We start from the raw sequence: 23,581 nt of genomic DNA, 5'->3' as shown, positions 1-23,581 counted from the left end.
TCATGGGGCTGAATTGCCTATTCCTGTTCCTTGATGCACCATGTTGTAGGGCTTTCCACAGTCCCAATTGATTTGACACTGCCGCAAAGTCATTTGAGGAGTTTGGTCAGACAGGTACTTCTCTGAATCCACATTGTCTAGGTTATCATTGTACAAATAATCATCAAATTTACTAATGGCAATGGTGTTCAATAGTTCCTATTTCTTGATTCTGCAAGCATGGTGTGTGGCTTTAAAATGGCTGCTGATGTGGGGCTTTAAATAATGGCTTTAACTTTCTGTGCTCTTCTCCAAGTTGTGCAACTTGCTGGGAAAGAATTGGTTTGGCTGTACATTAGGAACTGAAAATCCAAACAAATGCTTACGTGGTGTCAGAGTTCTGACTCCTCGCACACGTGAAGACAGAAGACATTTTCCCTCAGTAAATTTCACACTTGCATTATCCTGCCTCAGCCTAGCTCACGTCTCAGCACTGTGTCTCACTCTCAAGACTTTTAATTGGAGGCATCGAAAGCAGCAGCAGCCGCCTACATGCGGAACTACACGTGATGCTGCACTTGAATGAAAGGACCTAAAACTACAGCCGATAAGGTTAAGGTATAATAACCATAAACCCAAAATCAGGTAATGGCAGTAACTTTAAGGACAAAACAAACAGGGAGATAGATTGCTAATCTATTAAAATGAACAAGGCTATGGCTATGTTTTTCAAAAATGATATGCCGAGTCTTTTTTTTGGCAGGGAACAATAATTATGACTGGAAGAGTCAACTGACTTGACAGGTGGGATTATTTTGCTGGTCTCTTAAGTCAGACCTGCCAACTCTCAATCATTTGTATTTTAAAATACAACCTATTTCAATGTCTTTCATTATGAAAAATAAAGACAGCTCCATATATTTATGTTTGCAATCTGTCTCATTCTTTTTGATTACAAATCTCATTCTTAACATATGTTAACAGCTCTGGGCATGACAGCTGATGAATCTGGAGGGGTTCCTGAGCTTGTCCTGACTAGTTAGTGAAATTGTCATACCTAGAATTTGTCCATAGTTGACAGCTCGAGTTATTATTACTTGTGAAATCTCTCATAATTCACTTAACTCTTTCCAGTGTCACTCATGAATTCCAAGGTATTCACATATAAAATAAACCTAGTCAATGCATTGCTGTAGTCTCCTAATGAGTGAGGTCTAGCACTTCCCTACAGTTACTCCTTGCCCTCTTGGCATAATTCCTCATTCACTGGTTAGATTACTGAACGACAAATCAAAATATTTTCTCAATGGTGAGAGACTAGAAACTGCGGAGGAGCAAGGTGCCCATGTACACAAATAACTAAAAGCTAATGCACAGATACAAAAGGTAATCAAAAAGGCTAAAGGAAAGTTGGTCTTAATCTCTTACAGGAATACAAAAGTGAGGAAGTGATGCTTCAGTTGTACAGAGCCTTGGTCAGACCCCATCTGGAGAACTACATTCAGTTTTGGTTACAGAACCTCAGGAAAGATATATTGGCCTTGGAGTGGGTTCAGCGCAGATCCATCAGAATACCAGGTCTTAAAGGGTTAAATTATGAGGACAAGTTGCATAAACTTGGTTTGTATTCCCTTGAATTTAGAAAGTTGAGGAGTGATCTAATTGAGGTGTTGAAAATGTTAAAGGGATTCGATAGGGCAGTTACAGACGAACTATTTCCTCTGGTGGGGGAATCCAGAACAAGGGGGCAAAATAATATACTATCTGTAACTATCAACCGGGGCCCTCCATTTTGAATTGGTACTCGGCAAACAAAACTATTGCACTTTACTGCGCGCTCAACAGGAACTTTCAGCTCCAATCATTTTATATTTTTCCACAGTAGTTATAAATTCTACATCTTCATTCTTAACAACTTACTGGACTTATGAACGACTGTTTCAATTGCCAACATTTTGAGCTAGAGCAAAGATTAAGCAAATTCTTAGTGTTAATATAATCAAAGTTAATAATCATGGGGACTCCTAGGTGCTTTCAAATTGGGAGAAAGAGGGGACCAAAAAAAATACAATTATCTACAGACCACGTTCATGGTTTCTTAGACTAGTCCAGAGCAGCATCGGCAGATGTTTGGGAACAGATCATTTGTCCTCACCCAGTCCCCAAACAGTTTTAAGTTTGAGAAAGATGGAGAGAAAATGGAGGCATGCTATAAAGAGATGGTTGACCCATGCTTACACAAAAGGTTACAAGCCCTAAATAGCTAGCCAATAAACTTGTTAAACATACCCAAAACATTTTACAGGAGGGTCTCTATTACCCCACACATTACGTCAGTGCAGAACCTTCAGCCTATTCTCAACTGCTACTTTGCAAAACAAATTTGGTGTAAATGTGGTTGAAGTCCTTAAAGTTACTGTCTGTTACCAGTAACATGAACCATATAATAAATATGAATCAATGGAGAGTATATCCATCTTCAAACTGTACAGCATTGACCAACGTGCAGAAAAATTCCTACTGCTGGAGATCATCTTCATGTCAGCAACGTAGAACGGCTTGGTGTGACACACTCAGGTAATCATGACAAGAGACAAATATCCTTGCGGGGAGGTTTGCTAGCACTGTTCGGGGAGGTTTAAACTAAAATGGCAGGGGGTTGGGAACCTGAGCAGGGAGACAGAGGAAAGGAAAACAGGGATAAAAGCAAAAGATAGGAAGGAGAAAAACAAAAGTGGCAGTCAGAGAAATCAACAGTTTAAATCAAACGTGGCCACAGTAAATAATAATTCTAATAGGTCTAAGAGCGTTAAAAAAACAAGCCTGAAGGCTTTGTGTCTTAATGCGAGGAGCATTTGTAATAAGGTGGATGAATTGGCTGCGCAAATAGAGGTAAACGAATATGATTTGGTTGGGATTACGGAAACGTGGCTCAAGGATGGCCAAGACTTGGAACTCAACATCCAGGGGTATTCGATATTCAGGAAAGATAGGCAAAAAGGAAAGGGAGGTGGGGTAGCATTACTGGTTAAAGAAGGAATTAATACAATTGTAATGATGAAGGATATTAGCTCTGATGATGTGGAATCTGTATGGGTAAAATTGAGAAATACTAAGGGGAAAAAAAGATTAGTGGGAGTGGTATATAGACCTCCAAACAGTAAGGCGGAGGTTGGGGATGGCATTAAAAGGGAAATTAAAGAAGCTTGCAATAAGAGCACAGCAGTCATCATGGGTGACTTTAATCTACATATAGATTGGGCCAACCAAATTAGTAACAATACTGTGGAGGAGGAATTCCTGGAGTGTTTACGGGATGGTTTCCTGGACCAATATGTCGAGGAACCAACCAGAGATCAGGCCATCTTAGACTGGGTATTATGTAACGAGAAAGGATTAATTAGCAATCTTGTTGTACGAGGCCCCTTGGGTCGGAGCGATCATAATATGATCAAATTCTTCATTAAGATGGAGAATGAAGTAGTTGACTCAGACAAGGGTCCTCAATTTAAATAAAGGAAACTACGATGGTCTGAGGAGCGAGTTGGGTAGGATTGATTGGGGAATGGCACTCAAAGGGTTGACGGTGGATAGGCAATGGCAAACATTCAAAGACCAAATGGATGAGCTACAGAAATTGTTCATCCCAGTTTGGCATAAAAATAAAACAAAAAAGGTGACTCAACCGTGGCTAACAAGGGAAATTAGGGATAGCATAAGATCCAAGGAGAGGACATATAAATTGGCTAGAAAAAGCAATAATCCTGAGGATTGGGAGCAGTTTAGGAGTCAACAAAGGAGGACAAAGGGATTAATTAAGAAAAGGAAAATAGAATATGAGAGTAAGCTTGCAGAGAACATAAAAACTGACTGTAAAAGCTTTTATAGATATGTGAAGAGAAAAAGATTGGTGAAGTCAAGCGTAGGTCCCTTACAGTCAGAATCAGGGGAATTATAATGGGAAACAAGGAAATGGCAGACCAACTAACTACATACTTTGGTTCTGTCTTCACAAAGGAGGACACAAATAACCTCCCAGAGATGCCAGGGAACATAGGGTATGATGAAAGGGAGGAACTGAAAGAAATCAGTATTTGTAGGGAAATGGTGTTAGGAAAATTGATGGGACTGAAGGCCGATAAATCCCCAGGGCCTGATGGTCTACATCCCAGGGTACTTAAGGAAGTGGCCCTAGAGATAGTAGATGCATTGCTGGTCATGTTCCAGAACTCGATAGACTCTGAAACGGTACCCATGGATTGGAGGGTAGCTAATGTTACCCCACTATTCAAAAAAGGTGGTAGAGAAAAATCAGGGAATTATAGACCGGTAAGCCTGACATCAGTAGTGGGGAAAATGCTAGAGTCTATTATAAAAGATGTAATAGCAGAGCACTTGGAAAGCAGTGACAGGATCGGACAAAGTCAACATGGATTTACAAAAGGTAAATCATGCTTGACTAATCTACTGGAATTTTCTGAGGATGTAACTGGTAAAATAGATATGGGAGAACCAGTGGATGTGGTGTATTTGGACTTTCAGAAGGCTTTCGATAAGGTCCCACATAAGAGATTAGCGTGCAAAATTAAGGCACATGGGATTGGGGGCAAGGTATTGACTTGGATAGAGAACTGGTTGGCGGACAGAAAGCAAAGAGTTGGAATAAACGGGTCATTTACCGAGTGGCAGGCAGTGGCTAGTGGGGTACCGCAAGGATCGGTCCTAGGGCCCCAGCTGTTCACAATATATATTAATGATCTGGACGAGGGAATTGGATGTAATATCTCCAAATTTGCAGACGACACAAAGCTGGGTGGGAGGGTAAGCTGTGAGGAGGATGTCGTGAAACTCCAGTACGATTTGGACAGGTTGGGTGATTGGGCAGAAACATGGCAAATGCACTATAATGTGGATAAATGTGAGGTTATCCACTTTGGTGGCAAAAACAGGAAGGCAGATTATTTGAATGGCAATAGATTGGGAGAAGGGGAAGTGCAAAGAGACCTGCGTGTTATTGTGCACCAGTCGCTGAAGGTAAGCATGCAGGTGCAGCAGGCGGTTAAGAAGGCAAATGGTATGTTGGCCTTCGTAGCAAGAGGGTTAGAGTACAGGAACAAGAATGTCTTGCTACAGTTGTACAGGGCCTTGGTGAGACCGCACCTTGAGTATTGTGTGCAGTTTGGTGTCACCTTACCTGAGGAAGGACGTTCTTACCATGGAGGGAGTGCAGCGAAGATTCACCAGGCTGATACCTGGGATGGCAGGAATGACGTATGAGGAGAGATTGTGTCGATTGGGCTTATACTCACTGGAGTTTAGAAGATTGAGAGGGGATCTTATCGAAACCTATAAAATTCTGTCAGGTCTGGACAGACTAGATGCAGGAAGGATGTTTCTGATGGCCGGGGAGTCCAGAACCAGGGGTCATAGTCTAAGGATAAGGGGTAAGCCATTTAGGACTGAAATGAGGAGGAATTTCTTCACCCAGAGAGTGGTGAACCTGTGGAATTCTCTGCCACAGAGGGCGGTGGAGGCCAGTTCATTAAATATATTCAAGAAAGAGTTGGATATATTTCTTGAGGCTAAAGGGATCAAGGGATATGGGGAGAAGGCAGAGACAGGGTACTGAATTTGGATGATCAGCCATGATCTCATTGAATGGCGGAGCAGGCTAGAAGGGCCGAATGGCCTACTCCTGCTCCTATCTTCTATGTTTCTAGGACTTCAAACATGCAATACTGTTATTCACTCAGAGCTCAAAAATGAAACAGGTATTTGCAATGTTCCCTCTAATTCTTTTTTTGTGCTTGGTCCTTTAGATTTGCTGCGCATGTGCGGTATCTTCCAGCGGCAGCAACTGGTGAGTAGCCTGTGTGGGACCTCCTGATTGGTGTGAGGCCACACACCTTAGGGGGAATAGTGGGTATTTGGTGGTTTCGGAGTACAGGTTTACTTGCCTAGAGCTATTCAATTAATCCCACTCCCTACTCTTAACCTATAGCCCTGCAAATTTTTACTTTTCAAATATATATCCAATTCCCTTTTGAAAGTTACTGGTGAATCTGCTTCCACTACCTTGTCAGGCAGTGCATTCCATAACTTGTGTCACACAGCGTGAGAGTGAGTGTGAGTGAGTGCACGCGCAATCGAGAGAGACAGCAATCGCGAGGGAGCGCACGCCTGAGGGAGTGCCCGGCCACGCGCGCACAAGAGAATGCCCAGCCACGCACGCAAGAGGGGGAGGGCCCGCGGCCACGCCCGCAAGAGAGTGCACCCACCCGTGCGTGATAAGTGAGCGTCCTGCCGCACAAGCGAGGAAGAGCGAGCGCCCGGTCGCGCATCGAAAGAGAGCGAGAGCGCGCCCGGCAGCCTGCACAGAGAGCGAGCGTCCTGTTGCATAAGTGAGTGCGCGCGAACGCGTGCCTGCGAGATAGAGAGCGAGAGCCTGCGGCCACGCGAGAGAGAGAATGCGCCCGGCCGCGTGTGCGAGAGAGAGAGCACGCGCCCGGCCGCGCACAAGAGAGAGCGAGAGCGCGCGCCCAGCCATGCCTGCGAGAGAACAGCACGGTGTGGATGAGAAAGAGCGCGCCCAGGGCCGCGCCTGTGAGAGCGCACAAGCCCGGGGTCGCGCGTGGACACACACAGAGAACGAATAACACAGAAACGCAGAGAGAAACAGAAGTACAGACAAAGAGAGAGAAAGATGGTTCTCTGTAAACTTTCATGCCAATAAAGCATTTGAATTTGAATTTGAATTTGATTAAGAAAGAGGGACCCCCAGAAGGTTTAGGCTTGGTCCAAAAGTGTTGCTTGCATTTCAATGCTGCAAATAACAGTTGATGTAAAGTAGTTATGAGAAATACAGATTGTTAAAATAACACTCTCTTGTTTCAGTGTATCTTCAAATGATTCTGAACGATACATCAATGTCTGACTCAATGCCAGTCAGCAGTCACTCTGAGGTCGCCAGAGAGACGGAGCTGCATCAGTGTCTCCATGGTACTGCAGCACTTTGCCATGTAAGTAGTGAGCAATCTTGTTTCAAGCACCAATATACGTTGACGGGTAGCTCAGGAGAAGAGTCTCTGTTTGGCATTTCAAGATTAATAAAATGTATAAATTACTGTAACTATGCTGTTTGTACCGAGTACTGTTCATTTGCTGGCTTGTTAAATAAATGTGTCTTTTGGTTTATAGTCCGAGCTGCAACCTGATAGACGGTATATCCATCCACCTACCACAGACAATGGCAGTGGCAGCAAATAATCCAATAAACCAGAATATAGTGGCAAAAATTCCTGGTTTGATCTCAAGGTCTTGCTAATTTACTTGGATATTGGGCAGATAAAAGATACACCTTGATTCACAGGGGCAATGAGGTCTGTTTTTGGAGTTATTCATTGGCACTGAACCCAAGTACAGTAGTATATCTAATGTAAAACCCAAAAATAGAACCGTAGTCTCGATTCGCTTTGGAGTCAGTTCAGGCCTTAACACCAGAGTTACACTCCACAAGTTTCTCATGGCTGAAAGGTGAAACAGCTTCAACAGACGCCAAACTTGATCCGTGAATGCACTAGAAGCATAGAAAAATAGCAGGAGTAGGCCATTCGGCCCTTCGAGCCTGCTCCACCATTCAATATCATGGTTGATCCTCTATCTCAATACCATATTCCCGCTCTCTCCCCATACCCCTTGATGCCTTTTATGTCTAGAAATCTATCTATCTCCTTAAATATATTCAGTGACTTGGTCTCCACAGCCTTCTGTGGTAGAGAATTTCACAGGTTCACCACCCTCAGTGAAGAAATTTCTCCTCATCTCAGTCCTAAATGTCCTACCCCGTATCCCGAGACTGTGACCCCTCGTTCTAGAGCCCCCCAGCCAGGGGAAACATCCTTCCTGCATCCAGTCTGTCCAGCCCTGTCAGAATTTTATAAGTTTCAATGAGATCCCCTCTCATTCTTCTAAACACTAGTGAATACAGGCCTAGTCGACCCAATCACTCCTCATACGACAGTCCTGCCATCCCAGGAATCAGTCTGGTGAACCTTCGCTGCACTCCCTCTATGGCAAGTATATCCTTTCTTAGGTAAGGAGACCAAAACTGCACACAGTACTCCAGGTGTGGTCTCACCAAGGCACTGTAGAACTGTAGTAAGACATCTTTGCTCCTGTACTCAAATCCTCTTGCAATGAAGGCCAACGTACCATTTGCCTTCCTAACTGCTTGCTGCACCTGCATGTTTGCTTTCAGTGACTGGTGTACAAGGACACCCAGGTCCCTTTGTACATCAACATTTCCCAATCTATCACCATTTAAATAATACTCCATCTTTCTGTTTTTCCTACCGAAGTAGATAATTTCACATTTATCCACTTTATACTGCATCTGCCATGTATTTGCCCACTCACTCAACTTGTCTAAATCATCTTGAAGCCTCTTTGCATCCTCCTCACAACCCCTCCTAGTTTTGTGTCATCAGCAAACTTGGAAATATTACATTTGGTTCCCTCATCCAAATCATTGATATATATAGTGAATAGCTGGGGCCCAAGCACTGATCCCTGCGGTACCCCACCAGTCACCCTGAAAAGGACCCATTTATTCCTACTCCCCGTTTCCTATCTGTTAACCAATTTTCAATCCATGCCAGTATATTACCCCCAATCCCATGTGCTTTAATTCTGCACACTAACCTCTTATGTGGGACTTTATCAAAGGCCTTCTGAAAATCCAAATACACCACATCCACTAGTTCTCCCTTATCTATGCTACCAGTTACATTCTAAAAAAACTCCAGTAGGTTTGTCAAACACGATTTCCCTTTCATAAATCCATGTTGACTTTGTCTAATCCCGTTGATATTTTCTAAGTGTCCTGTTATCACATCCTTTATAATAGACTGTAGCATTTTTCCTACTACTGATGTTAGGCTAACCGGTCTGTAGTTCCCCGTTTTCTCTCTCCCTCCTTTTTTAAATAGCGGGGTTACATTTGCCACCCTCCAATCTGCAGGAACTGTTCCAAAATCTATAGAATTTTTGAAGATGACAACCAATGCATCCACTATTTCCATGGCTGCCTATTTTAGTACTCTGGGATGCAGGTTATCAGGCCCTGGGGATCGATCGGCTTTCAGTCCCATTAATTTCTCCAGCACTATTTTTTTACTAATACTAATTTCCTTTAATTTCTCCTTCTCACTAGACCCTTGGTTCCCTAGCATTTCTGGGAAGTTATTTGTGTCCTCTTCCGTGAAGATAGAACCAAAGTATGTGCTTAATTGCTCTGCCAATTCCTTGGAGTACTGTGTTCAGTTCTGGTCACAGTGCCTCAGGAAACATATACATGCATCAGAAAAGAACAGAGAGATTAGCAAGAAGACTGATCCCAAAAGTAATAGGGATAGGTTATGAGAAAATATTGGCCCAGAAATTCGGGTCGGGGGCTTCCCGCGGGTGCAAGCCCCCAATCTGCACTTACCTAGCGCGGCGGCCGTTGAGCTCTGGGCCCCCGTGGAATTCCGATCCAGGGCCTGGTCCAGCTGCCGGTGCGCAGTGCTTGCGTATCCCAGGGGCACAGTTAGATCGATGCGTCCCCTGGGATCACGTGGGCCATGGGGAGCCAATCAGAGCAGGGAATGCTCCATTCATAAGTCTGACAGGAAGTGCTGTCAAGACTTATAAATACTACGGCCCCAAAACAGCACTAAATCTTCAAATAATTTTTTTTTTTTTTAAATCACATTTTTTAAATAAACTATAAATTACATGAAATAACTATTTTATACAATAATTAAATTTTTGAAAAAAATAATGTTATTTTCTAACGGGGCTAAAAATAAACTTATAATAAACCTGTGGAAAAAATGTTTTAATTTTAATTAATTCACCACTTACCTTGTTAAAAGCAGGCCTTACGCCTGCTTTTTACATTTCTAACTTCTGCAGACTTACCCTCCCGGGAAAACCTGTAAAAAAAAACGAAGTTCGATGCGCACGCGCAGCCTCTCCTGCGCACGCGTTCGACCTCTGAACCCCTTCGTTCAGAGGAACGGAAGTGCCGGTTTCCCGCGCATGCGCAGTGCATGCAGGAAACCGGCACTTCCATTGGGCCTACGGGTGAGTACCCCGTGCGTACTCACCCGTGGAGACCTGAATTTCTGGGCCATTGAGAGGAGTTCAAGCTTTACAATCCAGAAAGAAAACATTTAAGGAGGTTACTGTATTGAAGTACATAAATTATTAAATGGTATAGGCAAGATAACTACTTTGAGGTAAACCAGTAAACTAGAACAAGAGGATATAAATGGAAATTAGTAGAAAGTACCTTTAAATTCTATCGGGAAGAAATCAAAGAATGATAAATATTTGGAATAATCTGCAAAGTACGATAGCAGAGAGAAAAAACACTGGGGAAGGTACAAAATGGCCAGTATTTTCTGATCGGAGGCCTCCGATCTGGAAAAATTCTACAAACTTACCAGAGGGCTCCTGAGGAACCTACACTTTCGATCCTGGGCCTCTCCAAACTTCAAGTGCGCTGGGCCCAGGTATCCCAGAGGCGCAGGCAGTTCGCAAGCGTCCCTGGGATCACGTGGGCCATGGGGAGCCAATAGGAGAAAGGAATCTCCCTTCATATATTTGACAGGTCTATCTGTCAAGTGTATGAATGGGAGATCACCCCCAATAACACAGTAAAACATTAAATAAAGTTTAAAATACATCACGTTTTTAAAATGAGTTAAAATTACAATAAATTTAATTTTAAAAAATTAATTTTTTGAAAAAAGAATTGAAGTTTTTTACGGGGCTATTTCAACTCTTATGCTGGTAAAAGCAGGCCTTACCAGGCGTAAGATTTCTAAGGATTTTCTGTGGGCGGAGGTTCTGCAGAAAGCGGAACTCCCCCCCCCCCCCCCGCAGAGGGCCTTCTCCAGGGCAGGCGTCCGATCTGTCAAGAATCCCCCCCCCCCCCCCCCCCGCAGAGGGCCTTCTCCAGGGCAGGCGTCCGATCTGTCAAGAGCATTCTTGACAGATCGGGAATGCCGGGTTTCAGCGCATGCCTGAAACCGGCATTTCCGATGTCCCTACGGGTGTGTACACAGCCCATACCCACCCGTAGGGATCGGAATATACGGCCCAATATAATTTAATGCCAAGAGAAGAGCACTGTGATAATACAGGGTTAAGTTTTGATGGGCTAAATCATCTTCTCATTCCTGACTTTGTCTTGTGTACTTAAAAAAAAAAAAAAACTTGATTATATTGGTTTGAAAATGTAGAAGTTAGTGAGATATTTTTCAAAAAGGAAAGGTGCTGGATATTGGGATCCAACAGGATCTGTCCACCACTTGAACCATTAGCAGCCTTAATCATAAGGCAGTATATATTGCTTTACAGGAAACTTTGGTTTATCCGGAGGTTAACTGTCCGGAATGCTTGAGCCACCGGCAAAAATCAGGAGCCGTTTCGTTAGGTTTTTTTTCTTTTCGTTGCTTTTTTTCCCCACCAGTCAGGCTCTGTAAGGTCTCGCTGAAGCTGTTGCTAAGCTACAGAGACGCTTGCAAGGTACGGCCGACTGTTTAGAAGCTGTTGCTAAGCAACAGGGTTCGTTGCCAGATACGGAGCTCAAAATCTCCGTTATGTTTCAACATTAGCGCTGGTTTGTCCGGCAGTTTTGATGGGACGTCAACAGCTCGGTCCCGTCGGTGCCGGATAGCACAAAGTTTCCTGTAAATTGTTATTAGTTAAAACTTTAGAAAGTTGCTTCGCTCTATTGGTAACACTCACACCTTTGACTTCTGAATATTGTGTTTTCAAACCCCACTCTAGGACTTGAGCTTCATAATCTAGGTTGACACTTCAGTGCAGTACTGATGGAGTGCCACATTGTTTGAGGTGCCATCTTCCAAATGAGATGTTAAGCTGGTAGACAAGGCCTCAATTTAGGTGGATGGAAGAGGAGCAGGGAATTCTTCTGGTATCCTGACCAACGTTCCTGTTAAACTGCGCCCCGCGCAGACCGCTTACCGGCTTTTCAATGGGAGATTTTGTGCATGTGCAAAATTTTGAATGGGCCGTGCAGCCCGTTAAAGGGACTGCGCACCAAAAAAAATAATTCGGGGAAACATTAGTCCTGACCAACATTCGCCCCTCAACCAACACTATCATTCATCACCGTTTGTTGGGCCATGCTATGCAGAAATTGGCTGCTGCTTTAGCCTGCACTTCAAAAAGTAATGAACTGGTTGCGGACATGATGAATAATGAAGTTCTTTCTTTCCATAAAGATCTTATACATGGGCCCTCTTACCTCATTCCTTCCGTTGATTTGTTCTCGAAGTTGCGATACAGCTGTGGTGTGCCGAGCATGGCCTCGGTGAACACAGCGAAGAAGCCAAGTGTTTCCACAAAGAGTGAAGAGTCAATAAGGAGGTAGGTTATGTATGCAGCAACAACAGTGAAAGCCAATACACACTGTATGTAATCACTAAATCTGCTCCATAGCCAGAAGTACTGCAGATCAAAGTCTAAAAACAGAAACAAATTATTAAGCAAAATACCTAGGCAAATTTTTAGAATTTTATTAGTCCTAGATTTCAGGATCATAAATTAAAAATTATAACACATTTGTCACAAGCCAATTGTTAAATAGGCACATAAAAGTATCAAGATTTAAAGTGTGCATCTCACTGTTATTTTTCCTGCTTACTGGAATGACATTGTCTCGGCTACTAGAAGTGTTCTCTTGCTCCCTATTTTTCCTCCTCTCCTATTACCGATTAGTATACAGGACATTGAAAGTAATATCAATTTTGTTAAATTCTCTAAAGGGAGTTCAGTCACAAATCCTGGCACCACCCGACTTCTACAAAATATGAAGTCTTGACTCGGCACTGAATTTGCACTCTCGACAACAACTTGCAGTTATTTCGCGCCCATCATAGAATCATTACAGCACGGAAGGCGGCCATTCGGCCTGTCAAGTCCGTGCCGGCTCTCTGCAAGAGCACTTCAGCTAGTTCCACTCCCCTGCCCTTTCCCCATGGCTCTGCAAATTATTTTCCTTCAGGTACTTATCCAATTCCCTTTTGAAAGCCATGATTGAGTCTGCCTCCACCACCGTTTCAGGCAGTGCATTCCAGATCCTAACCACTCGCTGCGTAAAAAAGTTTCTCCTCATGTCGCCTTTGGTTCTTCTGCCAATCGCCTTAAATCTGTGTCCTCTGGTTCTCAACCCTTCTGCTATTGGGAACAGTTTCTCTCTATCTACTCTGTCCAGACCCCTCATGATTTTGAGCACCTCTATCAAATCTCTTCTCAATCTTCTCTGCTCTAAGGAGAACCACCCCAGTTTCTCCAGTCAATCCACATAACTGAAGTCCCTCATCCCTGGAATCATTCTCGTAAATCTTTTCTGCACCCTCTCTAAGGCCTTCACATCCTTCCTAAAGTGCAGTGCCCAGAATTGGACACAATACTCCAGTTGAGGATGAACCAGTGTTTTATAAAGGTTCATCATAATTTCCACGCTTTTGTACTCTATACCTCTATTCATGAAGCCCAGGATCCCGTAAGCTTTTTTAACTGCTTTCGCAACCTGCCCTGCCACCTTCAACGATTTGCGCACATAAACCTCGAGGTCTCTGTTCATGCACCTCCTTTAGGATTGTACCCTTTAGTTTATATTTCATCTCTTCATTCTTTCTACCAAAATGCATCACTCCGCACTTTTCTGCATTAAATTTCATCTGCCATGTGTCCGCCCATTCCACCAGCCTATGTCCTCTTGAAGTCTATCACTATCCTCCTCACCTGTTCACTATACTTCCAAGTTTTGTGTCATCTGCAGATTTTGAAACTGTGCCCTGTACACCCACATCCAAGTCATTATGTATCAAGAACCGACCCCTGGGGAACACCACTGTATACATTCCCCCGGTCCGAAAAACAACCATTCCCCATTACTCTCGGTTTCCTGTCACTTAGCCAATTTTGTACCCATGCTGCCACTGTCCCTTTTATTCCATGTGCTTCAACTTTGCTGGCAAGCCTATTATGTGGTACTTTGTCAAACACCTTTTGGAAATCCATGTACACCACATCAACCCTCTGTTAGTTCATCAAAGAACTCGATCAAGTTGGTTAAACACGATTTACCTTTAACAAATCCGTGCTGGCTTTCCTTAATTAATCCACACATGTCCAAGTGACTGTTAATTTTGACCCTGATTATTTCCAAAAGCTTCCCCACTGCTGAGGTTAAACTGACTGGCTCAGCAATCTGGCAATAATTAACACCAAGCCAAAGGAGGAGATATTAAAATGTTTGACAAAGCTTGATCAAAGAGGCTGCTTTTAAGGAGGGTCTTAAAAGGAGGAGAGTGGGGTGGGAGAGGCAGAGAGGTTTAGGGAGAGAAATTCAGAGAATAGGGTCTAAACAGCTGAAGGCAAAGCCGCCGATAGTGGGGCGAAGATTGGGGATGCACAAGAAGCCAGATTTGTTCTGCCATTCTATTCGATCATATCCCCTTGTTCGGGATTCCCCATCAGAGGAAATAGTTTCACTGTATCTACCCTATCGAATCCCTTTATCATTTTCAACACCTTGATTAGATCACCCTTCAACCTTCCAAACACAAGGGAATACAAATCAAGTTTGGTCAATTTAATCCCATTAGTCCCAGTATCATTCTAGTGATTCTGCATTGCATTCCCTCCAAAGCCAATACAGCTTTCCTGAGCTGTGGTGCCCAAAACTGAATGTAGTACTCCAGATGGGATCTGACCAAGGCGCTGTACAACTGAAGCAACACTTTCTCACTTTTGTATTCCAACCCCCTTGAGGTAAAGGCCAAGATTCCATTAGCCTTTTTGATCAGTTTTTGTACTTGTGCAATAGTTTTTAGTGATGTGTGTGCATGGACACCTAAATCCCTTTGACCTCCACACTCCTAGTCTATCATTAAGAAAATGTATCTTTCTCGGATCCAAAGCTACCACATTGAACTATGAATGCCATAGTTTTGCCCACTCATGTAATCTATGTCCCTTTTCTAACCTCCTGTTTCCATCCACACCACTTAGTATGTCTCCTAACTAACTGTCATCTGAAAACTTGGATATACAGGAAACTTTTTTTAAAATCCGGCACCGACGTGGTGCCGGTTCATCAAAAATTCTGGATAACTGAGCGCTATAGTAAAAGATATGGAGAGCTGAGAGCTCCATATAAAGCAACAAACCCTGTTGCTTAGCAACATGTTCAGAACAATGGCCACAAGTTCCAAGCATCTCTGTAGCTTAGCAACATCTGCAGCCACACCCTTGCACAGCAACAGATCGATGAAGGCAAGTAATATGAAGTATGAACCTACTCCTGAATTTTGCCGGTTAACTGAGATTTCCGGTTATTTAGGTGCCGGTAAATCGAAAGTTTCCTCTACACCTCTCTATTCCTTCAACCAAGTCCTGAATATATGTGGTGAAAAGCCAAAGACCCAGTACAGATCCCGGAGGAACACCACTTGTCACATCCTGCCAATCAGAGAAGGTTCCCTTTATCCCTACTCGGTTTCCTACCTCCCAATCAATTACCAACCCATGTCACATGGTTACCTCTAATTACGTGCGCTTTCATTATTCCTGAAAGGGTTAAAAAGCAAATGCTCTGTGTGTTTAAAATGCAGAGAAAGAGAAAGGGGTTATGTGCGAATTCACTAAGAGCGGAGGAGAAGCCAGGTGGCTAGATAAAAAGTCTGCCCAGCTCAAGGACTTTGTACAATGGAGCCTTACAAGAATAAGATAAGGCATAGCCACCAGGCTACACACAGCTAATGCTAAAGTGTGAGAAAGATTTAAGAAAGTGTCAGCTAAACTTAGAAGTAGTAACAAAGAAATAAAATGGCTTCACAGAATTGGCAGTTGGCTTATATATACTAATATAGTTGTTCCGAGTTTCGGAAAGATAGAAAGAAAAAGAAACATCAGCCTAGTACATGGTCTGGCAGTTTGTAGAACCGCATTCATGGTCCAAATGACAGAGATAAGAAGCAAAACAGAAAGAAGGGGCTCAGTTACAAACAGACTGTTTGTAAGTAACCTATGACCTGCAGCCCAGTATTATAGACCAAATAAGGGTCACGAGGGCTTAGCTGCCAGAATCATTACAAGATATGGTTAATTAACTATTGTACAATGTCAAATCAATTGAAAGACTAGATTTTGTTATCAATCAACTCTTTTTAAAGATTTTAACTGGAGAACAATTGTTGCTTAAGCAGTGATGTAATAACCACGTGAATTTATGTATCTTCTGTATTTTTTTCAGCTCCTTGAGGTGTATAAAAGGAGCCTAACAGCTATGTAAAGTTGAGAAGGTGCTCACACAGACCGCGGGGTCGGAGACGCTTCTCCCAGAGCTCTGATAATAAACTGCATCTTTTTACTTTTACATGGTTTAGATGTGAATTTATTTTCACAACAATTCCTAATAATCTCTCGTGCAAAACCATATCAAATGCCTTCTGGAAGTCCATATAGATAACATCCATACGCACTCCCCTATTCACCATGCCAGCGATCTCCTCAAAATATTCAACTGAATTAGTCAGACATGACCTACCCTCTGACCAGCTCATACTTGTCCAAGTGCTCAGTCACTGTCCCTGATGATTGATTCCAGTAACTTCTCACAACTAATGTTAAACTGACAAGTCTGTAGTTACTTGGTTTCTTCCTCCTTCATTTCATTCTTAAATAATAGTGATATTTGCAATTTTCCAATCCATAGGCACAATTCCTGAATGTCAAGGGAACCATTAAGACTAGCACATTTGCCATTTCCTCACTTTTAATGCCTAGGTGTGGAAAGCAGCAGTTCGTGGAGATTTGTCCATCTTAAGTGCCATTATTTTGTCCACCAGCATACTTATATTAAATCTACTATGTTCCTCCACTTCATTTTTAGTTCCCTTGTACCACTACAAAGTACAAAAATACATTCAAGAAGTTTGGAGAAGAAAAGGAGTTTGGAGATGGGGCAATAGTTTGCAAGGACAAAGGCATTGAGAGGGGGGTTTTTGAGGGGAGGTGGTGTGATGATGGTGGTTTTGAAAGGGAAGGGGACAGTACCAGAGGAGAAGGAACCATTCATTATGTCAGCTAGCATGAGGGCGAGGAGGAAAGTTGGGTAGTCAGCAGTTTAGTGGGAATGGGGGGTCATGGGAGCAGGAGGTGGGTCTCTGGGACAAGACAAGCTCAAAAAAGGGCATGAGTGAGGATAGGAAAAACTTTAGAAAAAGGTGCAGGCTCACAGTTAAGGAGGGAGTGGTTTGGCTCGGTGGGCAAGTGGAAGAAGAGTATGCGGCAGAGGCAGGTCTCAGTGACAAAGTCCATCATCTCCTCACACTTGTTATTGGAGGTGAGGGTGGCAAGGGCACGGGTATAAGGGGACAGTTGGGTTTCACGCCGTAAAATTCAGTGTGGGAGATGAAAAGATGCAAACTAGTACAGACTGATGGGTGGCCTAATAGAGGTCTTTAAAAAGACTTTGAGTAGATAAAGCGAGTGTTTCCAATTTTGGGGAAGAGCAAACTAGAGGCCATCAATATAAGATAATCACCAAGAAATCCAATAGGGAATTCAGAAAAAACATCTTTACCCAAAGAGTGCAGCTGGCTGTACTAAACATGAAGCATTTCTATACAGGAAACTTTGGTTTATCCGGAGGTTGTATGTCCGGAAACCTCGATCTACCGGCAGAAATCAGGAGCCGTTTTGTTAGGTTTTTTTTTTCTTCTCGTGGCTTTGTTTTCAACAGTCGGGCTCTGGAAAGTCTCTCTGAAGCTGTTGCTAAGCTACAAAGACGCTTCCAAGGTACGGGCCGACTGTTTACAAGTTGTTGCTAAGCAAGTGTTTCTTGTCAGATACGGAGATGAAAACCTCCGTATGCTTCAACATTAACTTTGTATGTCTGGCAGTTTTGATAGATCGGCAACAGCTCGGTCCCGTCGGTGCCGGATATAACAAAGTTTCCTGTATTGGGTAAACACCTATGTCTCAGAGCAGTAAACATTCCATTCCCCACTATGGACATCCCTTGCTTTGATGAGCAGAAGTACAGAAAATTATGGCGAAAGAATGATATGGTCATTCTTTTGCCATAAAAGTGAATATAAGCAAGAGCCAAATTAAACATGCATAAAGTTTTGAAAACTTCTCACTAATCAAGAAGAATGTTGATTTTTACATAGCACAAGTTGGACAGTAAGCGGTCATCATCAGCAAAGTGTTGTGGTGACTCAGTACCCTGATGTTTTAATATGCTGCATTATAAAATGATGGGATATGGGTTCACACTCATGATCTCCACAATGAATCGTCATCTTAGCAGGAAGGAGGCTGGATAGTTACCTGCAGGGAAAGAGAAAACAACTGCCAAAAAAAAAACTTAACTGAAATATTAAAGTCAGATAAAACCCGTAAAGTGACAATGATAGCTTCTGCCCAGGCTTGTATTTTTCCAGCTTAAACGGCAAACAGAACCTAAAGAGAGGTTTATCAACGGTGCTTCAGGCTTTTTCTTTCCGTTACTCTCTGGGTCTTCCATAGATAGTTTAAAATTTACTCAGCAACACCCTGTCAAAGGTTGTCATGAGCAACCTGATAGCTGAAAACTATTTGAGCACCTCAGTCTCAGGTGTGCCAATTATTCTTGGTAATATCCGCTGGAGGAACGTCAGCATCCAAACTGTACTTAAAGGTTGCTCTTACCTTGTAGTGGTATATATTTTTCCCTTATTTATAATGACAGTTTATTAAAAAAATCTTTGTTTATACACAGAGGAAAATATACACCTTGATTTGACTAACAATACAAACAAAAATACTAATAATGTAATTTACTGTCATAGAACTATGAAAACTTAAAATTTTAGTGCAAGGTACTTAGTGATATGATAAACAGCAATTAAAAGTACTTACAGTAATATACAGTAAGCAAACTAACATCCTCATGTTACATTTACAGCATCTCGAGTCACCAGAATTCTGGCTAAAGAGTCAAATAGCAGCTAGACATAATGGTGCAGAACCCATTTTTGCTTGGGGACAGACCAGAAGGGGAGTGGGGAAGAGAGGAGAGAAGAAAGGAACTGATAGATGACCTCTGTGCTGTACTGAAACTGAACTTTTGAGTGCTGTGAAATGACAATAGACCATTTAATTAAGATGAAAAGATTGGACAAACATGCAGAAGCAGCAAATGTATATGTAAAAATAAAAACATAGATACAAAAAGGAGTCTACACGCCAAAGTTACAAAGTATTTACAGCACAGAAACAGGCCATCCGGCCCAACAGGTCCGTGCTGGTGATTATGCTCCACACGAGCCTCCTCCCACCCCTTTTCATCTAACCCCATCAGCATATCCTTCTATTGTTTTCTCCCTCGTGTTTATCTAGCTTCCCCTTGAATGCATCTATGCTATTCACCTCAACTCCCTGTGGTAGCGAGTTCCACATTCAAACCACTCTCTGGGTAAAGAAGTTTCTCCTGAATTACCTATTGGATTAATCAGTGACTATCTTATATTTATGGCCCCTAGTTCTGGTCTTGTCCGCAAGTGGAAACATCTTCTCTACGCCTACCCTATCAAACCCTTTCATAATCTTGAAGACCTCGATCAGGTCACTCCTCAGTCTTTTTTTTTGAAAGAGAGAAAAGAGCCTGTTCAATCTTTCCCGATAGGTATAAAGTCTCAGTGCTGGTATCATTCTAGTAAACCATTTCTATACCTTCTCCAGTGCTTCTATATCCTTTGTTCCTCTACCGATTTCTTATACATTTGAGGTGATGCATTTGGTAGGAAGAATGAGAGACAATACATGCTATATGGTACAATGTTAAAGGGGGTGCAAGAACAGAGAGCCCTGGGTATATCTGTGCACAAAATATTTGAAAGTGGCAGGACAGGTTAACAAAGCAGTTAATAAAGCATATGGGATCCTGGGCTTTATAATTAGAAGCATAGAGTACAAAAGCCAGGAGGTTATGCTAAACCGATATAAAACATTACTTCAGCCCCAGCTGGAGTATTGTGTCCAATTCTGGGCACCGCACTTTAGGAAGGATGTGAAGGCTTTGGAAAGTGTACGGAAGAGATTTACTGGAAAGGTTTCAGGGATGGGGGAAATACAGTTACATGGATAAACTGGAGAAGCTGGGGTTGTTTCCCTTAGAGTAGAGAAGGCTAAGAGGAGATTTGATAGGGATGTTTAAAATCATGGACAGTTTAGATGGAGTAAATAAAGAGAAACTGTTTCCAATGGCTGAAGGGTTAATAACAGATTTAAGGTGATTGGCCAAAGAACCAGAGGCGACAGACTCGATGGGCCAAATGGTCTCCTTCTGTGCTGTACTATTGTATGATTCTGTGACATGAGGTAAAACTTTTTTAACGCAACAAGTGGTTAGGATTTGGAATGCACGGTGATAGGGTGGTGGACACAGATTCAATAGTACCTTTCTAAAGGGAATTGGATAAATACTTGAAGGAGAAAAAATTGCAGGGCTATGGGGAAAGAGCGGTGGAGTGGAACTAACTGCACTGCTCTTAAAGAGCTGGCGCAGACTCGATGGGCCAAATGGCTGCCTTCTGTGCTGTACTATTCTATGAATTAGACACTTACTTTCCAAGGAATATGTGACCTCCTTATTCTTCCTACCAAAATGTATTACCCTCGCACTTATCTATATTGAAGTTCATTTGCCAATTACATGCCCATTCTTCAAGTTTATTAATGTCTTCCTGTATTTTTCTACAGTCCTCCTCTGCATTAACTACACCCGCCCCCCCCCCGAAAATTTGGTGTCATCCACAAATTTTGAAATTGTGCTTCGGATTCCAGAGTCCAAATCATTTATGTAAACGGTGAACAATAGTGGTCCCAGCACTGATCCTCGTGGAACATCACTTCCCAATCTGAGTAAATACCTTTAACCCCTACGTTCTATTTTCTGTTTTGTAGCCAGTTTGCTATCCATTTTGCTACGTGTCTCCTGACTCCACATGTTCTGACCTTGTGAATGAGTCTTACTATGCAGTACCTTCATCGAAGGTTTTTTGGAAATCCAAAAATACTAGATTCAGCAGACACCAGGAAAAGCACTTTGGAAGCAACTTGAAAACCTTTAAGTGACTTCTGTGATCAGAGTTAATGCCTTTTGAAATTTTAACAATGTTTACATAGGCCAAAATTACATCTGAAAATAATGGGCATGATATTATTGGGCCGGAGGGAGCAGGAAAAGGGGTGGAATTTGAGAAGGAACTTGGTTCGACCAATTATCCGCCTTTTTTTTTTAAGCCACAGAAAAGTTCCGAAGGTGCGAATGCTTCTCGTGTCCACAACCCCCACCACCATGCTGACATCGGAGTAGTACGGTCAGGATGATACCACTCACTAGAAGTCCCACCATTTGCACCTCCTCTGTCCCTCAGCAAAGTACGCCTACACGATGCAGGTGTACTTGTGTTGCTAGAATATCGTCCTGGTGGAAGCAGGATCCATAACACAGAGCGATCAATTGCCAGTAGAAAAGTGGCTATGCCAGATGCTTTTAAAAGAAAAGATTTTGAGGTTGTTCAGATGGAACAGCTTACCTCCTCACACCTACACAGGACACTGTTATTCTCATATGCTATTGTCTACTTCTGCAAGGCACATTCAGGAATGTAACTGGATTAATCGTTTTACAGATTGCAATGACACCTTTTCCCCCCATAAAATAAATATTTAATTTATTTCAAACATATTTTGACTTGTAACTTCTTTTAGCCCTGGGAGTGTGCTGTAACTGCCCATATAAAAAAAAAGGTGCATTTTGTACTGAAAGGGCTGGAGGAAACTGAAGCAGGCTGCGGAGAGCTTAATAATCAGGAAATGTGTGCCATCAGGAAACAGTGGGCACGATTCTGAATTTTGATTTAGAAATAGGAAAGGCATATTAACTACACTCACTTCATAGCTGGAAAGAAAAGGCAGTGAAGAATCATCAATGAGCTGGAAACGTGTCACCGAGGACTTTCTGTGAGCCAGTGATCCAATCTGTCAGGGTTTCTGCTACACAAAAGGAGACTGATGAACAAGACTAGTTATATACACAAGTGAATTGTGCTCTCTGCCAAGGTGTCCGTAATAATATATTTCATACAACGAAATGTATAATACATTTAATGTCCACACTGTAGAACACCATCATTAAAGATTTTAATAACAGCTGATTGGACTGAACTGGATCTCATCTCAAATGGGTCTATTCTAAGAGTTATGGTGACAACACTCCATTCAAATAGGTAATCATTTGAAGAGTACAGATCCCTGCATAGTCACCCACTCACCACCCCAAACTGACCACCCAATTTAGCCTAGGTCTTCTATACATTTCCTGTACTCAAGACTCTTATCCAAGAACCATTAGGTTCCATTCCAAACACTGATGGATATAAAGAATTCCGCTTATTTACATCAATTTTCTGGGATATTCTCACCTTCAGCTTTTCAGTCTAATTCACACCATGAGGTATATTGTATGAATTAGCACTCCTAACAGAGATTTACAAGACAGAAGCATAAAGTATATGGGAGAAATGCAGAAATAGGAAACAGAATCGGTGGACAAGTGATGGAGCAGTGCAGTGCAGCGCAGCAATAGATAGTTGGCAAAATGGAGGTGCTGTTGCACAAGGTGGGTACGAAGGTGGTTTCGCAGCTTGCCACTCCAGGACAACCTCTCCAGAGCACAGCATGCCTGGCAGGAGGTGGCAGCCAGGCTCAGTGTGTGTACTACCCACAAGACTTGAGAACTGACATGGAAGAAGATGGCAACACCCGACGGGAGCTGCCAAAGTAAGCCTGCCCAACAGTACCACTGACTAGGTACATCGTCCACGCAAGTATGCCACTATGTATTGACAGGCAAGCTGTTGCACATTTATTGTTGGGCCATGCCAAGCCCTCGTATAACTCTTTCATGCACACATAGAAGGATATGTTGATGGGGTTAGATGAAGAAGGATGGGAGGAGGCTCATGTGGAGCATAAACACAGACAGGGACCAGATGGGCCGAATGGCCCGTTTCTGAGCTATAAATGCTACGTAATACATTACAGCAGTAACTTAAATTTGAAAGCCTTGGCATACATCGTTAAAGATCTTCACACATAAAAGCACTGTAACACAACCTAGGTGCATGATGCATGCTCAGCAGGACAGCTACAATGTCATATGCTGTCAATTTATATGTCAAGAAGACTATTTCTCAGATTGCACAAGATGACACCTTGCAAGACAAGGAAATAGACCAAAATGGTGTACGGCCCCAAAATGACAAGCTCTTGACAAAGAGCAATGAGGGAGTAAGAGTAGGTGAAATTGTACACCTCATCCAAGATATGGGTCAATATTAACCAGTTGTTATCGATTATGCACTCTCACTCACTTTCTTACAAGTATGCACACGAACATCACATGCAGTTAACATCTTATAATGTGAGCTCTATTGGAAGATGTCGCTCTTGAAGACAGCAGTGT

The 23,581-nt window shown here is 42.6% G+C and overlaps 1 protein-coding gene across 4 annotated transcripts in view; it reads right to left on the bottom strand.

Moving 5' to 3' along the window:
- slc66a2 (solute carrier family 66 member 2) overlaps nt 1–23,581 on the bottom strand; it is a 90,223-nt gene that overhangs the window by 30,459 nt on the left and 36,183 nt on the right. For all 4 annotated transcript variants that reach the window (XM_085993621.1, XM_085993623.1, XM_085993620.1 and 1 more), the window contains one exon: nt 12,299–12,515. In XM_085993621.1, the coding sequence (XP_085849747.1) occupies nt 12,299–12,515 (217 nt within the window). The remainder of the gene's footprint in view (nt 1–12,298; nt 12,516–23,581) is intronic.

The sequence above is a fragment of the Somniosus microcephalus genome, chromosome 7, assembly GCF_052327205.1.
Source record: "Somniosus microcephalus isolate GS21.2 chromosome 7, FLI_Smic_1.0, whole genome shotgun sequence".
NCBI lineage: Eukaryota > Metazoa > Chordata > Chondrichthyes > Squaliformes > Somniosidae > Somniosus > Somniosus microcephalus.
This window is presented reverse-complemented; position numbering and strand designations above follow the sequence as displayed.